Source organism: Vespa mandarinia, chromosome 13 (assembly GCF_050613455.1).
Source record: "Vespa mandarinia isolate Hongniang chromosome 13, ASM5061345v1, whole genome shotgun sequence".
NCBI classification, from domain to species: Eukaryota; Metazoa; Arthropoda; class Insecta; order Hymenoptera; family Vespidae; genus Vespa; species Vespa mandarinia.
Window position 1 is genome coordinate 739,737 of NC_140822.1, and position 18,452 is coordinate 758,188.

At 39.9% G+C, this 18,452-nt stretch overlaps 1 protein-coding gene across 2 annotated transcripts in view; it reads right to left on the bottom strand.

The window, feature by feature from the left end:
• Nucleotides 1-18,407, bottom strand: part of kuz (zinc-dependent metalloprotease kuz) — a 63,598-nt gene extending 45,191 nt beyond the window's left edge. For both annotated transcript variants that reach the window (XM_035872109.2, XM_035872112.2), the window contains exon 1: nt 18,266-18,407. In XM_035872109.2, coding sequence (XP_035728002.1) covers nt 18,266-18,344 — 79 coding nt within the window. In that variant the 5' untranslated portion in view covers nt 18,345-18,407. The remainder of the gene's footprint in view (nt 1-18,265) is intronic.
• Between the last annotated feature and the right edge of the window lie 45 nt (nt 18,408-18,452).

Here is an 18,452-nt window from a genome sequence, read left to right on the forward strand (position 1 = left end):
CCTTCTATACCACACGTTCGTATCCCAGAGAGAAATTCTATCTAAAAGTATCCGAGCCTATCTAAGGCTGCCTGTTATCGACTGCCGTTATGTTTATCCAGAAGAATTTATCTTATGTGTATTACATGTGGATTGGGATATCGTATCTTCTTAAGAATAGTCAGAGAGTAGACTTAATCCAATATAAATGACTGCTTATTACTTAAACATTGATTCTTCCACCGTTAACACACACGTACGATCTACGAAACGATTCCTTTCTATGCACGTAAAAGACATTTATCGATATCTATCGAGGAGATTAGTGTAGAAACAGCCGAGTTTCGTGCCTTCCTTACAGAATAAAGGAAGAGCAAGAGCAAGGGAGAAATCGCGCGCGCGCGAAAGAGAGAGAGAGAGTTTCCCATGAGCTAAACATGTTCACGGCACGTGCCCACGGAGTATCGTAGCAGATCTTCCAGCACGTTTACTCTCAAGCTGGTCGAAGCGACTCCTCTTGTCCCAAGAATTCTCCTCTGGTCCTAACCAGGCACACATACGAACATTCAACGTTACCGAGTCCGTGTATACCGGGCCAACACTTTTCCTTCTTTTATGAACGTTCCAGAGCTCCGCTGGCTGCCCGTTGGCGACCATAGCACGTAGGTGAGCTTAAATAGCGAGGTAAATACGGTTTTTAAGGTCCGCAGTCGACTCAATCTCGCCGATCGATCGTAAAGTGGTTCCTCAAACGCATTACGGCAAACGTACGCCTTCTGCTTCGCGAGTGGATCGTTTTTACTAATAGGAAATGATCGACGAAATTCTTCTTCCTTCCTTCCTTCTTGATCGCGTATCTCAACGAAGGAAAGTTACAATTTCGTCGTTGGATTTTGATATAGGGCATAATACGAGCTGAAATAATTTACGTTTGCGAGAAAAAAGATTGGTGTGGTTAAATCGGGTGGATGGTGAACCACTGTGGCGAACAACGACCTATATAAAGGATTGATCAAAAGCGAAATATACAACAAATCTATATGCTGAATTATTCGAACATCGGCGTTGGCAGTTATTAATGCAACAAAGCATAAAAAAGAATCCGATTGATTGTGATCGAACATCACCTAATACGGATGGAAACGTAAGAATGGTTCCATTAACTCTCGGAACGTCGTTAAAAAATTCATCGTATTTCGATTGGCTCGTTCCGGCTCGTTTCGTCTCGAGGTAATCGAAACTTTACTGCCAAGTTTTCTCGAGACTTTCCTTTCCCTTAGTTAGCGATTCGGCTTCCTTCGGCAACGCAACGGTCTTATTAGGAGGGAAGAACGAGCAAGTGACCAACGGCAGTCAAAGACTTTCGTATTTCCTACGGGCCGATCGATGAAGTAGTCTCAACCCACTTTCCCACTTTCCCCACTGTCTTCCTCCTCGCTTCGGCCGAGTTTGTCGTCGGAAATTATACGTGCCGAGAACACCAGTTCGACTTCGTCTTAAACTATCGATATATCACCACGTCTTCTATCGAGCGTATCGCTCGTTGGAACTTGTCGTTAACAGAGAATATCGTCAAACAACTTGCATATAACCAAAAGTCAGCCGATAGAACAATCGATCTCGCGATCGGACACGACGAATGGATTAACCCTATTGCCCGAGTTCTCCTCCTCGGATTTGTCTAGAAATTAATTCCAAACTTTCCAAGTAGTACGAAATTTCACTGGAAAGTTGTTAAACTATCGCGATAACAAATCGCGGTGAAAGCGGAAACGTTTCGGCTTTAATAAAACGCGCTACTATCCTAGATTTACGGTACATAACTGTTTTTAAAGTCTAAAATACATTTCTGAAAATTATCATTTACCTTTCTCGCGCGTGCCTTCGCGAGCAGATTTAATGCGCTCCGGACGCGGGAGCATTAAAAAGTCTGCTAACGAAAATGGTGTAGCAGAAAATTGGATCCCGAAAAAGTACACCTGATTCAGCTCGGCCACAAATCTGTCGGGCGCATTTATATTCGTGCTGCCCGCTGCACGCGGACAGATACGAAAAGAACGGAAAAGTAATCGATTTTGAAACGAAAAGAAACTAGAATGGATTAACTAAGTATCATTTACATACGTACATGGAAGATTCCTCGGAATATTATTAATCCGTTGAGAGTTTTTTCTGCCTTAAAGATTCGAAGGGCGAGAAAGCGAAAGAGAGAGAAAAAAAAAAGAAGAAAAAAGAAAAAAAGATTAAGCTCGAGAAGACCATGGCGGCATACGAAATTAAAGGGAAACATAGAGCGACGCATCTTCACGATGCATCTGCTTCTTCTATGGCTCCTCTCGAGCAGAAACTTTGCTTAAAACAATATCCTTATCTCGAATTTAGATAAATAGGATAAAGGAAAAATTACCAATACGAACGACAAAGTATGATCGATACTTTAATTCGTATGCTGTCGTAATCAAAAGCATTACGATTATGAAATCGCGATCGTAAAACTTGGTAGAAATCTTGAAAAATCTGGCACTGACCGAATAAAAAAAAAAAAAAAAAACGGTCAATTTGTAACGAGTAAAGTCTTTCGGTCGACTTGGCACAAGCCTATGTGTATCTCTAATACGTACTGGCACGTATCCGGGCTCGATGTTCTTTTCCGCTAAGCTTACCAATGCGTAACAACTTTTAGTTTCCCTCCACATAACAAACTGGTTCTTCCTCAAGAACGATGATTAATTCTCCTCAAATTAAAGAAAAATTCTTTCTCGGTGCGAAAATAAAATTCCAAAAGGAATAGCATCGCACCGATCGAATTACTCTCAAATCCAAAACAATCAATTTACAAGCTTTTCCATTTTCCAAATTGATAATTAATAGGTAAGAGAAGAGTTTGTAACGATGAACCCTTCATTCTGTTATCTTCCCTCGTAAAGTCATTCGAAGGTCTCAATTCGTACACGCGATTTGTGGAAACTCGCGTGCCGCGCAACCATTCGTCCAGAATTAATATTAATCAACGACGAGGGTTGCAATTTCGATTTGCGGTCCGCTGAAAATGGTCTCGTGGTCTCGTAACCGAATTCTTGCAAGTTCCTATAACAGTTTGCCGAAAGCAAAAATACAGTTTCCTTTTTTCATACATGGTGTACCACCAAATTGCTTCGTCGTTTATGTCAGAATTGCGATGAGAAACTTTTTCCATATAACTTTTCTAGATTATAAGGCAGAGAATATATAACAAGAGAGAAAAAAAAAATAAATAAAAAAAGGGGGAAAAAAAAAAAAACAAAAAATTTGCGGGGACCATGGACATTTGACCTGACAACGAATCATTGTTCGAAGGTATGAAAAAGATGTTTATAAGAAAAATCAAATTCACTTTTATCAGATTCGTATAGGATCATTTACTTAGTTTCTTAAGTAATTTCTTATTTTAAGGCAAATAATTTCTCCTTTTCGTCGATCGAAGAGATACGTATGTACTTTCCTTCCCTCATATACAACCATATCTTGCCCCCCCCCTCTCTCTCTCTCTGTTTCTCTGTTTCATGAGAGATGCAACGGACGCATCAATCTCCGAGGTATTTACCCCCTACATTACGCTTTCCTAGTTCAGAAAACGGTGCTACAAGTTCGAAGCTCCTGCATCTCTTCCACCACCATCACCACTACATCGCCACCTCCTCCTACTCCACTTCCATCTCCTCATCCTCATCCTCCTCCGCGTTTACTTCTACCTCGACGTTAGCAATGGTAGTAAGCCGAGATATCTTGCAGCTGCGCATCCCTCAGGACCCCGGGCATTTTTAGCTCGTCGCTTTTCACGGGCACGAGACCCATTTGTCTCTCGTGTTGCGTAACGAAATCTCGTCTTTTCTTTCTTTTATATGTTTTGCTTTCTTCCCTTCTTTATCTTTCTCTCTTCGTCGCTTGCTGCTCGAGAATCAAGTCCATGCTCGCAATGTAAACGATTCAACATTTTTTTTTTTTTTTTTTCCCCAAGAAACTTAGTACCTCCGATTGCATGTACGATAAATTTTAGTTCGATTTCAACAGCGAGAAAAGATATATATTTTCAAATTAGCCCTGCTTTAAATGCTAATTCGTTCTTTAGCACATATAAAATCTATTAATCGGTAATATATTCGCAGAAAATATTGTTCATTAATAAACGTAACGAGGGTAGTACTCGACGAAATTCGATAAGAGCGAGAAGAACGGCGATTTTTATTAGAAACATCGTCGACAATGGGTGCATTATCTTCCGTTAAAATTTTTTCAAACGTAATTCCATACCGGCTACTCGTTTCCTCGGTACGTTTGACGCGCCAAGCGCGAAAAATACGGTTTTAGCAGGGAGCTCGTAAAAGCTCTACGGTAGATAAGTGAAACGACGGCGGCGTGCCTCGAAACTCGTTCCATTATCGCGTGTCACGTGAAAAAAGTTTCCGCGCACGCGTGTGTGTGTGTGTGTGTGTGTGTGTCTTTAAAGTTTGCAGAAGCGTTTAACAAGAGTTCTATCTACATATGATTTCTTTAATAATACTTATACCTTTGTATAAAATTGAAACTTGCATCGTAGTAAATTCTCTGTGGCACTCTTTTTCTCTTTTACAAACAATCCCACGAGTCTTCCAAGTAAATTCTTCAAAAGGAAGAAAACAAGAGAGGAAAAAAAAAAAAAGAAAAAGAAACGAGTACGTAATGCCGCCAGCTAGAATGACGAGATCGAACGACGGCCATCTGCATAGCGTCGAAATATCTAAAGTATCCGATATAAAGTGATATCGGAGATAGGGACGATGCAGTAGGACCACCGAGAGACAACGAGGATGAAAGAAAGACGAGAATGAACGTCTCGAAGGAAGGCTCCTGACATTATCCGGTGTCATCGAAGACGTTCCTTCGATATTCTTTCGTCTATCTCACGCGTGCCTCACGAGATGAGATTCTTTTCGAGGAAAGAGAAAACAAGATATTTCTACCTCCTTCCAATATTTTCATCTACGAACAATCCAAATATTATATACATATATACTAAGTAAGAGACGTTTTACGAATTGAAATCCCCTTTGCAACATCTTCCACTCGATCAAAAGGGGACCCTTGGAATAATCCAAAACTCCCGGGGTGTAGATAGTTGGCTTGGTGTTACATCCAATAAGCTACAGTGTAAATAATTCGATCGGCTCTTGTTCCTGACATCCATCAACCGATGACGAACGATTAGATTTACTTCGTACCGAGTGCAATCCTATATTGCTTCTACCGAAGAAGGGGAGAGATAGAGAGAGAGATAGATAGATAGACAGATAGATAGAGAGAGCGAGAGAGAGAGATGGAGGATACTGGATGGTTGCTCTCCAGTAAATTGGGTTTCCGAACAGTGCTCGTGGGGTTCTTCCTACGAAATGCGAAGGAAGCGGCAGTCTGCAGACCGAGATTGGATGTCGACGAAATCGTCCCGTGGGATATACTTCGGGCCAGTCTCGAACCTGGCTTGTTGCATACTTTCATCTAATGCCACTACCGATTGCCAAGTTCGCTACAAAGTCAGAAAAAGCCCGTGTCTTCTTGACTCCTACAGACTCGATTACCTTTACCTTGGTTCTTCGAATAGTCCATTCGATGCTTCAACCGATACTCCGAGAGATATCGCTTCGAAGAAAAGATGCTTGGTTCGCTGGCTATCGTTAAAAATTGGAAAAAAAAGAATTGGAATTTAGAAAAGAAAAATGAAAAGAGGTCAAGTTCGCGAACGTCTCAGGACGTTTTCTGGGCACGATTGATGTGAAAAGCTGAGGATAGAACGAGAGATGACTCGGAACGAATTCGATATCTCCTTTGGAAGAGATCCAAAACTCGTTCGTTTCTCACAGCTTCCAATGATCCATGACAAATAGAGAATTACGCTGGACGTCGTCGCATGACTCGTTCGCATTCGCACGAGATATAGAAAAAAAATGACATCAATGTCGCATTATAAACTTTCCCGTTTGCCTTTACATTTCTAAAGAGCTTTAACTTTCTTCGGTAAAGTCCAATTAAGAATCGGCTTCATAGTAAGAGTGCATAATTAGATATCAACCCCCCCCCTCTCTCTCTCTCTCTCTCTCTCTCTCTCTCTCTCTTTGCCTCTCGATATATAATTACACGCGTACTTATAGCTCTATCTGCTCGCATATACGTAGATATTAAAATGTCTAAACCAACGGAACCGAATAATTAGTTTCTCGGACAAATTAACTCCCAATCGATCATCGAACGTTCCTAGATCAATAATTAATAACTATCAAAGTACTGAGGAGGTACTTCGCGTATAATTAATAATTACGGACGGCATCTAGGAACGCGTCCTAAAGGGGATAGTCCTTCTCTGTACCAGTGCACACGATCACACGAACGAGCATACACCAATAGATAGACACCAAGTTTCCCCGCAGGATTCCACGTAACGACGTAATCCTACGAGATGGCAGTTTTCAGTGCGACAAGACTAAATTGCATAATTAGTGCGAGCCTTCATTTACGTTCTCTCCGTGCGTCAACCGAGGAAATCCGTTTGCGGTTGAGATTCTCGCACACGAGAGCCCTTGCAAAAGAAAGATAAAAACGTATCATTAGTATCGTCCTCGTTAACACTTATACTTCGATGTACATCAAAGGGACGTTACCATACTCGTAATATTTATCATTCGATAAAGGGAATAAAAACGAGCGTTGATCCGACAGTCGACGCGTTAAATTACTCCCTAAATACGAATTTCTCTTTCGTTAAATCGCACGATACGATTAATTCATTATAAAATATTTTCACGTTATTTTCATTTTGCGTCTACTGATTACTCGGATATAATCCCCAATTTTTTCCTAATAAATAATAAATTGAATAAATCATAAATCCATTTGCAGTTCCTTTCCCGGATATATAGATATCCGGGCGCAGTGAAACTTTGTACGACTCTACTGGTTAATTCGATTACAGTCTATTCATTAACATCGATGGAAACGCAATCGCACGAGGAAACCGCGAAAGGAAAAAACTTTTCGCAACGCCTGATCCTTCTTTACCTCGATGCCCTTTTTTTTTTTTTCCTTTTTCTAGAAAGCATCACGAGGGTGTTCTCGTTCGGCAAAATACGAAATTACGTTGCAATCTGCGCAGGAGCTCGTCGTTTTCGCGAAATTGCTTTTTCCCTTGGAACTCTCTCTCTCTCTCTCTCTCTCTCTCTCTCGAAAAGACGGAAAATGTCCGGTATCGTTCGTTCGACGGAGAAAGAAAGAAAAAAAGAAAGAAAGAAAGAAAAAAGAACGAAAGAAAGAAAGAAAAAAAGAAAAAGAAAGAAAGAAGAAATACAAGGAGGAAGAAGAAAAACAGTTCTTGGAAGTAAAATAGGGACTCCTTCACGGGAAACAAGGATGTGAATAGGGAGGGACGAGCAAAATGAAAAGGAGGACGAAGAAGGAAAAGATAAAAATGGGAAGAAAGGGCGTCGACGGTATCCTTTTTATTTCTTGGGCGTCATCGAATATTCAAGCCTGCTTGGGATATCGATGGACTCTCCTATTTACCTTCTATATTCCTTATTTGCTAGGACTACGAAAGACGACGACAATTATTTTCCTAGATCCTTCTTTCTTCTCCTTTTCGTCGTCTTCATCATCGACGAAACTCGAGAACGACGTTCTTTTTGTTTTTCCGTTTGTTCGACGATCGAGTTTCCCTTGTCGCATTTCCCCCTCTTTATCCTCTTGTCCAACTAACGATGTAAAAAGAAATTTTTTTTTTGTTAGATAAAAAAATATTATGTCCATTTATTTTGAATACGAGTAGAGCGTAATCTCGTACGGGATATAAAAATAAGAGACACAGGGAAACGCGACGGGGTAGAATGAAAGGACTTTTCATAGAGTCGAAGAGAACGAGAACCGCTAACGAACGAGCTACCGATCGAAAGTGAATTTTAATAAAAGCGTTCAATGTATCCCATCCATCATTTTCATCGTAACTTTCTCTCGAGCGTCCGACCACTTTGAAATTCGACGCTTTTCCACTTCGCAAGGCGTTTACGCGTTTCGGCACTTTGCCTCGTGCTAAAATCAAAAGAGAAAATCCATGGGCCCGTTAAAAGGCGTTCCTTCAAACCGACTGTTTCGCTTTTACTTATGGCGTTTTAGTGAAAGGAAATACAATGTTAAAGCGTAGTCTTCGACAAATCAATGAAAGAGCAAAAAAAGAGGAGTTAAAGGGTAACGGGAAGGAGGCAGGTAACCGAGCAATATTTATACTTTGAAAATTCTATGAAAGTTCTTTGAGAAAACTTTGAAATACCATCGATTCTATCCGTCTTTTATTTGATTATAATGATAAGAAGAAGAAGAAGAGGCAAAAGAAAAAAAAAAAAAAAAGAAGTAAAAAGAAGAAAAAAGGGAGAAAAATAGCGCGACTTATCGGACGGAAAATTCTTGAGAGATATCTTAATTATTAAAACACGAGAGATCGATATGATTGAAACGCAAATTCTATTTCTCCGTATATACACACACATACACACACACACACACAGATATGTAACTAATATAAATATATACATACAGATAATCGAATAAATCGGAAGACTGAATTAGCTGATGATTCAAGTGGCTCATGAAATAGAAGCATTCGCAGTGCGAATTATTGATCTGATAGCGAGCCTTGTCCCACTCTGCAACTCGCTAGATTATCCTACCGTTTTCCAACTGTAATTTAACCACTGGCAGATGGCACATCGTCGCTACCCAGTTGTCCATGTTCCACGTTGGGTAGCTATTGCTCCTACCCTTGTTGTTGTCAAGTTTTCGAATTTGGCCGTGTCGCAATTCAGCATAATCGATGATCCGTGCTCGTTCTATCGCAGGCTAGATTATATATCGAAGCGAGAAGCGTTCGTTAATCGTCCTGCCGTAAAATTGTTCTGTTTACAGACGCCATTAAAAGCATTGTTTCGTAGCACACGTATTCCCTTTCTATACTACTAACTAACTTTTGCGAAAGCTGCACATCGAGAGTTTAAAATTTAAATTCGATTTATCTCTCCAAAATTCACGATGTAAAAGGTCAATTCCCAGAGTTAAAGCGAGCTTGAATTTTGCAACGACGCGAGTTAAAGGGGTGGTAGAGGGTTGGTTTATGCGGAGAAAAGGTCGTAGAACCGGGAGACGCAGAGTCACGAAACGTAATCGAGGCCGAGAGAGCGAGAGAGGAAGAAGAGAACGCTCAACGTGGACTATGTTTGAAGCGTTCGAAATTTATAACTAATGCAATTACGGTTAAATACCTCTTTCGGAGTAACGCTGTGCAGAAAGTGACAGTCGGATTTTATGAAAGTCAGCCCGCGGGAAGGATTTATTATTCGAAGGGAGAGAATGAAGCCAGGTGGAAAAGTAAAACCGCTATCGGTGCGACAGAACGCTAGATATTTCTTTTTTTCCCCTCTGCTTTCACACGCTGTATTGCCTGGGAAATAAACGAAAAATGAAAACGATCGCATTAAATACATATTTACGATGCATATAAAAAGAAACAGAGACAGAGAGAGAAACGAGAAACTTTACACAAGGGCGGCTAATGCACAAACGTGAAACTCATTTATCAATTTTGACATTTCCACCTACGTTTTTCGTAAATCTTGAAAAATGCGAACGAACGATAATGCAATTTCACGAACGATCAGAAAACCGAATTACGGGCACTACCGACTTTTATATATACGCGCATTGAATGCGTACAGATCTCATTCTCTCTATCTATATCTGTATCTTTCAGGCAGAACGGCCAACGAGACGCATTCGACTGAAGCAGCTTTCGATTTGTCGATAAAGTATAGCTTTTTATTATTTCCTCTATCCATTGTTTTTTCTTGTCATTTATAAAATCAATACAACTATGCGTGCGAACAAAAAATTGTATAATAAATAAATCGTACAGCAAGCAAATACATATGTTCCCATTGTTTCTTCGTAATCTTTGACGTCTAAGTTTACCCTATAAAATAAAATATACATTCATATCGGAAGACTGAGGGAGAGGGAGGGAGGGAGGGAGGGAGGGAGGGAGGGAGGGAGAGAGAGAGAGACAAATGAAAAACAATTAATAAGAATTAAAATTTTTGCTATTTTCATGTCGATACTCGTGCCGATAATCTCTGGGGGAAAAAAAAAGAAGAAAAAAAATGGAAAAGAAAAAAAGAAAAAAAAAAAAAAAAAAAAAAAAAAAAGAACGAATAGCCCTGTCCGCGATTTTCTGTGCGCAGAAAAGAAGAAAGCCGCGGGGTAACCTCCGTCGGACCACCGCTCGGAAGCTGTGCTATTGATTTTCCGTAGGCGCGTGCGGTTTTCCACTCACTGGCCCTGACTGCTTCTCTTTTACTCCCTTTCCCTAACGGCACGCGATCAGAGAGCCTGTCTAGACTCTGGACTCCCTAATGTGTAACTTTCCTGCACAAAGAGACTATCCTCAACGCGTCTATCGTCTTTCGCGGAATTTGACTTTCCTAGAAACGTTCGGCTTTTAACGACTTACGCCAGATCCATCTTGCCTATATTCCAACTTGACAAAAACGAGAATTACATTAATTTTATCGACAGTAACATTTAACAATAGAAAATTCTCCATAGTGATCGTATACCTTGAGAAATGGCAAATAAATTGCATTTCTTGACGTGTTAAAATGCATACATGAATAATAAACTGCCAGCATATTAGCTCGTTTTCGAGCACGTATTTGTTTCCTTGGAATTTATGTTCGCGCGCATGCCAAAGTTTCGTGCCGGTAACGTACGACGATTCGTTTGTATAACACCAATTACATTGCGAACATTAGCGATGTTATTGTGTGTATCGTGAAATGCGCAAACCATATTCGCCATTCTGGCAAAGTTTATTCCTATGCGTATCATTATCCTTACTCGAGTAAGCCAACAATATGCGATCACTTGATACATTTATAAAAAATTAACAAAGTATTTTAACAAGTAGTTGAAAATACCTTTTCGAAAAAGCTTGTAAAATGTATTATTTCACGATCTGTACGTCCAGAGCGAAGCGTCAAGAGAAGGAGAGAGAGAGAGAGAGAGAGAGAGAAATGGAGAAGCGAGAGAAAAACAAGGTTTTAATTAAATGCAGGCTGCTCGTGGCGTGCCACCCGGCCAGTCACCCTTCTATTCTAAAATCGAATCGTTCATCGATCGTTGCTCATCCTACCACCCTTCCTCTCGTTGTTTTGCAGGAATCCGTCGAAAGCTCTCGCCCTGCTGCTCGGAGAAAAGTGGCGCGACCGATGCGACACTGGTAGTGATATTCGATTAACAATTTAAACGATCCTCGATGAATCTCGCGTGTCTCGTTAAAGAATTTATCCCTCTCTATTTCCCGTTTGAAAAATCCGTTATTCTCAAATTGATTTTACTTTGAAAATTGTGTTAATCTCACGTCCGTATACGCCTCACGAGTGAATCGTTTCGGTCGAGTAAAAAAAATATTATTAAAAAAAATTCCCTAAGAAGTTTAGAGAAAATCTTAGGTGTCGAGTCAACAAAGAGTATCTAAACTGTTCGTGGGAGATGCGAGTGCGAAAGGGTACAGAAAGCGCGCGCGCGCGAGAGAGAGAGAGGGAGGAAAGATGAATTCCCAATTACACGGACAAAGGCGACACGTATCCTTTGTCCACGAATCGTATTATCAAGCTTCGACCGAGCTCCAGTTTTACCTAGCCAAGAATAAGATTCAAAGGATAGCCTCGAATCCTGCTGTTCTTCTGCCGCGAACAGCTCAAATTGGTTAATTGGAAATTGAACTGGCTAGTCGAAATGATTTAGTTTAAATGCTCCACTTGTCCGAAATAAAGGAAAGTTCCGATATTTTAATAAAAAAAAAAAAAAAAAAAAAAAAAAAGAAGCTTGGGCGCTTTATTCCCGACTCACGAAGGGGACATAAAAATGAAGCACGTACTTGGATAGACTCGACCGCGTCTCCCTTTCCTCCTCTTCCTCTATTTCTACCAAGTCACTCTCTTTCTTTCTTCTTCTTTTTCTCCTCCTCTCCTCCTCCTCCTCCTCCTATCTAAAACCAAAACAAACCGTCCGCGCGAGCTAACGACGAGCTATTACTGTCCGTTTGTTTAGCGCGGTAATAAAGTATCGCGCCGGTTTTTTCCTTTTGCTCTCGAAACACATGCGTATTCGTCGATTATTAAAACGCAATATTTATATCATTCCGTCCATTCTAATAAAGGACTAGCGCTTCTTTTTTATCGGAAATTTCATATACTTCCTCTTGTTTACCTTTTTCCTTTCATTTCACCGTTTTCCAATTTTCTGAATTTTCTTTGTCGCTCGTTATAACGATACGCCCTTCGTTCCTTTTTCCATTCTGGATAACGCTTACAAATTTTTTTTTCCGAGCTACGAGAATATCGACAAGTTCGAAGGGGGCGGGAAGGGGGATGGAATAAAAAAAGAAAAAAAAAATAAAAATAAAAATAAAAATAAAAATAAAAATAAAAAACGTTTCAACGATTTACAGGAGTACATTGGAGAAACGATAAAGTCTACACGACGTTTGTTACGATACGCCGTTTCTAAGGGTAAAAGGGAAAGAGAGACTCTCTTCGTCGTTATGTCACGGCAGTTATGAACAGCTGTCTGTGCGATGGATCGATAAGCGCCATTCGCATTCGATTATTTCATCGTGTAACTCTTTCGAGAGCTCACGCTCAACTTGAAACCGGTCTCGTACTATACAGAGCGTAAACTCGATCAATTGTTTGCACTCAACTATCGCTTTGGATCTTTTCCAATGTTTCGAAAGAAACCTCAACGATGACAGGGACTCATTGTTTTTGTACTTGATAGATCGCTCGGGTTTATGTATTACGACAACAAATTTTCAAGGACGAGTATCCTTATCATCTACGATTAGTTGTTATTTTTCACGGATAGACGAACGTATTGACTAATATGAAATTTCCGCTGTTTATTGTCTGGCTTATAAAAACTATACTTAAATCCTGGCACGATATAAACATTAATCATTTTCTCATCCTAAAATAGCATGCTTCTCTTCGAAGCAAATCGATTAATAGCTACGATCTTTAGTCCAGTTATTAGTTCTCATTGTTTCGGACGTGCGACTACCTCCTAACTGTGGCCCATATTAGGCGAGCATAAGAGCGAACTAGAAATTATAGTGCAACTTCTCAAATGACGCCGTTAGAGAATTAATTTCGGATATCCGATAATCCGATGGTGCACATCGGCATACTACGTCGAGCTTTGAAAATATAGGAACGTTTCGACGAGATACAAAGACAGAGAGAGCACGCGAGCGAGAGAGAGAGAGAGAGAGAATTCATTGAACTCGATGAAAATGGCGATGTATCGAATCCTCGATTTAGACTTTGTTCCCAGGCGAGCTTAAAAACTATTTTAAACGTTTCTACGTTCGCGAAGATTATTATAACGAATAAAATATAACGAAGTCTTTTCTATACTTTGCTGTTGAATTTTTTAAATGTCCCTAATTATGTATCTATTCGTATTGGCAATTCTTCATCGAGAAAGGTTCATCGTATAAATTATCCTTCAACGATTTTTTTTTTTCTTTCTTTCATTCTTTTTCCTTCTTAGATGCCGTTGAGATGCCTATAAAATGTTCGTAACATCTCCCTTGGGTCTGATCGTTGGAGAAAAGCCCGAGGGCAGAAGGGAAGGAAAGGACCAAAAGGAGATCTCGGTAAGTCTCTCTTTTCCCCCTTTTTTCTTACAAGGATCGAGAGCAAAGACCCGAGAAAGAAGATAGAAAAAGATAAAAGATCCGGTGGATCTCGATCGCGAGACAAACGGGATTTACATCGTCTTCGATACGCAAAGCCTCGTGTGAAACTTTTCAATTATTATTCTCGGTCTATTTGGCACATAGGACGATCGATCGATATTAACCAACGACGACCTTTAAACTTAATTTCAGCTTCCAAGAAATAGATTAATCAAAGTATGTAGACAATAATTTGTAAAAAAAAAAAAGGAAAAATATAACGAGGACAATTACAAGCGTCTTACACCTTTTTATAAAGGAGAGGATCGTCGGCTAGTATCCGCAAGAATGGTCTTATCCCACTAATTGAAAATTCCAAGTAAGCTAATTACCATCGATGTAAGATCGTTACGGAATTTATTACCTCGCGATTCAACAGCGAGCACAAGACTCTCTCACGTAACCGAACGACCCGCCTAAGAAAAAACATTGTTTATCGTTCCACGCCTTATCGTTTTACGTTGCTCGTCCGCGAGAATATAAATATTTATCGATCGTGCGCGGATTACGAGCCATGTTTCTTTGAAGTCTTCGTGTCTTTGTCGCTAACGTAGATAGAGAGACGTGCAAAAAAAAAAAAAAAAAGAAAAAAAGAAAAAAAAAAAATAAAAAGGAAAAATAAGAAAGAAAGAAAAATAGAGAAAAAAAATAAAAGACAAAGACAAATAGTAAGGTGTATGATAAGGAGATATCGACCGAGAGGTCTCGTTATCCCATCGATGGACGATCGGGCTTCGAGAAAAGGATCTCGGAGAGATGATCCCGACGGAGGAAAGGCCGATTGGAAAGCTTCTGGAAGTGGGCCAAGCGGCTGCCGCTCTTTTCATCCGCGGATACGGCTACAGCTAAGGCTACGGCTCAATTCGATCCAAACGTGCGAACCGCGATGTGCTTTGCGTTAATCAACCTTTGACGTACGATCCAACGTCTATCTTAATTATAAATCTCTCGTGAACGAAAATTCAGCAAATTCTTTCCTGCGCCTTATTCTTCCTCTCGCAAAAATTTTTCACTCCCCTTACCCTATTATAGTTAATTATTTATCCTATTACTTGGTAATAGTAGGTAAAGAAAGTCCAAAGCGTTTTTCTTCTTTCTCTTCCTCCTCTTCTCTTCCTCCTCTTCTTTTCCTCCTTTTTCTTCTTTTACAGTTTTTTATTTCTTTATTTTTTTTTTTTTCTTGCGAAGCGCACGCTATTAAAGTTGTCAAGCGCAAGGAGATTTGCGGTGGCGAGTCAAAATCTGGAAAAGGACTCGCAGCGAGGTTGAACTATCGCGGCCGTTTGCATATCCTCGGTTAAAGCCTCGGAGTTGGAGTTTCTCTCTAGCCAAGGCGAATAACGGCGGCTGTGCCAGGAATGCCGAGTAGGAAGTTTTGCGGCGAAGCACACCTATATCCCTGAATACGGAATACCACGAGCTATAAGATCCACCCCTTGATCTTTGGGAATGCCGAATTCTCGAGGATACGAGGGCCCTTTCTATGTCCCCTTTCTCTCTCTCTCTCTCTCTCTCTCTCTCTCTCTCTCTCTCTCTCTCTCTCTCTCTTTGTCTTTTCTCACTATCTAGAGAGAAAGAGAAAGAGAGAGAGAGAGAGAGCTACCCTACTCTAAGAGTACGAAATTCCAGTGAAACTTTGTCTCCCTAAACATCGTTGCGAGAAGTAGTTCCTATCGAAAATGAGGACAATGTCGCCGACACATGATAGAAGGAAAGATACAATGAAAACTATCTTTAAACGATTACGAATCCGTACAACTTTTTAAGATCATCATATTTTATTATCGTGATAAATCAAACTCTGCTAACTTGAATCAATATATATATATGCATTTATTTAATCATATACATATCGAAGTTTAAATTACTTTTCCTTTCCTTTAGACCATTTTTTTTCCATCCGTTCTTTATCGCGACAAAGTTTTGCAAAATGGGCAAAAGAAAGAATGACGAGAGGAAGAAACGCTGTAGCTTATTTCCATTCGTCCGAATAAAAACGGACTATAAATTTCTTCAAGCCGAGTCCCGACACGAACGTCTCGACGTATGTCTCGGACGGTTTTTCTTTCGAAGAAGAAGGTACGACGAAGAAGCGTGTGAGAAGAAAAGAATAAAATGAAAAAAGAAAAAAAAAAAAAAAAAAAAAAGAAAAGGAAAACGTAGACGGTAAAAAAAGAAGTAAGAAAGAAAAAAAGAAAAAAAAAAAATCTGAAATCTAAAAAGACATTGACGACATGAGCGTGAGAGAATATTCTCCATCGCTATAAGAGACTCTAAAAGAGAAATATATATTTACATAATTATTGATGCACACATCGATTTTGACCTTCTCATTGTTATTGAACTCGAGCGTATATATTATCGAGGGCTAATAGGCGAGACATATGTATAATCGTATAATAAATAAACGAATTAAAAGAGAATCGTACAGGATTTTGTGCCGTTGCTCTGCTACGTAAAAGTTGAAAAATAAGTTGAAAGAACTGAGAGACTAAAATTTGAAGTAATTCTTCTCTGTTAGCGCCAGACGGTGGCACGCAAGGGTTCCATCGGTAATGATAGACGATGGACTGCACTCGGTGGATCCTAATTTTAGGGCACACTAATATCAGACTATGTACTTCAATTTAAACTTATCGTTTTGTCTTTTCTACGCGAAATAAGAGAGAGAAAGAGATAGTGATAGAGATAGAGAAAGAGAAATGCGAACTGCGAAGAAGTAAAACGTCGCTATCGCTATCTCTTTTCTTAATTCTATCTTTATATTCCAAGACGATTCTCATCTTTCCGATGTGACTTCCTCTAGGAATCGACGATTTTCCTCTTTGTCTTAGAAGAGTGAGAGAGAGAGAGAGAGAGCAGTGAACGCGACAAGACAGCGTTGTTCCTTTCGCTCTTCCTACGAGATTTTCATTAACCAAAGAGCTTCCGTCGGCTCTTTTCGCTAAAAGCACACTGGGATCTCGTCGTCTACCTTCCTATGGAGAAAGAAAAGGATAGCTAAGACAATGCATGAGAGCCAATAACGCTAGCAAATTCGAATTATAGAAGCTCCTAGCGTTAAGAGGAAGGAAACGTTTCTCTCTGACGGTGCAATTTGAAGAGAGAGAAAAAAAATATGGAAAAAGAAAACTAATATTTCGCATAACGCAAAGTTATCGCGTTTGATTTTTATGATCGCAGAATCATTTTTCTTTAATAGGTAGGGGGTAAAAAAAAAAAAAAAAAAAAAAAAAAAGGAAAAAAAAGAAGTACTTCCATTCCAGAAGTAGTTCTCGAGTAAAATAAAGAGATCGAGAGGATCGAGACGAATCGACGCGAATAGAGACAATCACGTCCGAGCAGATTGTTTGCCTTGGATGAAGCTAGGATCTCGAGAGTTCCCCTCTTTCCTTTCTAGCAGTCGAGCGACCTCCTAGTGTTCCTTCCCTCGTACATGTATGCACACGTTTAAACTGTGCGATGACGTAGCTTCAACTGTGTGTACCTATCACCCAGTCACGTCAAGGGCCACTGATTGGGACTTCCGCTGATGCTAATCCTACGATTCAAAGTTCCAGGAAGGCTCTCGCTGACATTCGGTTAACTCTTCGGTATAAAAGGTATTCTTCGCTATGGCTTATCGCTAAATTCGATGCTATCACATTTTCAATGGTAAAATGCTCCTCGTTAAAAGCATTTTTAAGATAATACTTAAAGTATTCGATAAGAATGATATCGATCGAAATGGCTTATCGCCGTTAATACAGTTCGTACAGCTGTAAAAAAACATTTTACGATGTTAAGTGACAATGAAAAGAAATTAAAAAAAAAAAAAAAAAAAAGAAAAAAGAAAAGAAATTTCTTAAGTATCCTAGAAAGGTTTAACAGATCGTAAGGAGGGAAGAAGTAGAAGGAAAATGAGAAGAAGACAGAAAAAAGAAAAAGAAAAAAAAAAAAGAAGTAAAAGAAGATCAAAGGAGATTTCCCACGGATGCATCTTTTAACGCGAGTAACGAAACTCGCGTATGTAATATTGTGTTTGTCGTGTGAGTTGGTCGAGGAAGAAGACACACGCGATGAGCTCTCTTCGTGGAAGGATGATTCATGGTGCATGTATATAAAAAAGAGGAACGAGAGAAAGAGAGAGAGAGAGAGAGAGAGAGAGAGAGAGAGAGAGAGAGAGGGAGAAAGAGTTCTACACTATCAGCTGCTACATACATATACGGACGACGCATCATCATCACGCAGGTCTCTCGTTTCCTCTGGTACGTGTCGAAGCTCGCACACACACAAACGCACACATTATACCGAACGGCCGACGTCTCGAGGGTCAAATGCACCAATACACGCGTACAAGAATTACGCATGGTAACATACGTACCTATGCATATGTGTTTATATATGGCATATGTATGTGTACATATATATATATATATGCAAAGAGTAACACGGACTTACCGCTTTCGATGTATGGAACCAGCAACAGCAACAGCAGGAAGAGGACGTATCCGCACGTATCACTGATCATCGTAACCATAATTCCTTTCTACTATCTCTCACTTTCTTTATTCTATCTATAAAAGTTCTTTATCGAGGAGAATCGTTCATCAAAGGGACGGGGAATGGGGGGAGGGGGGAAAATTAC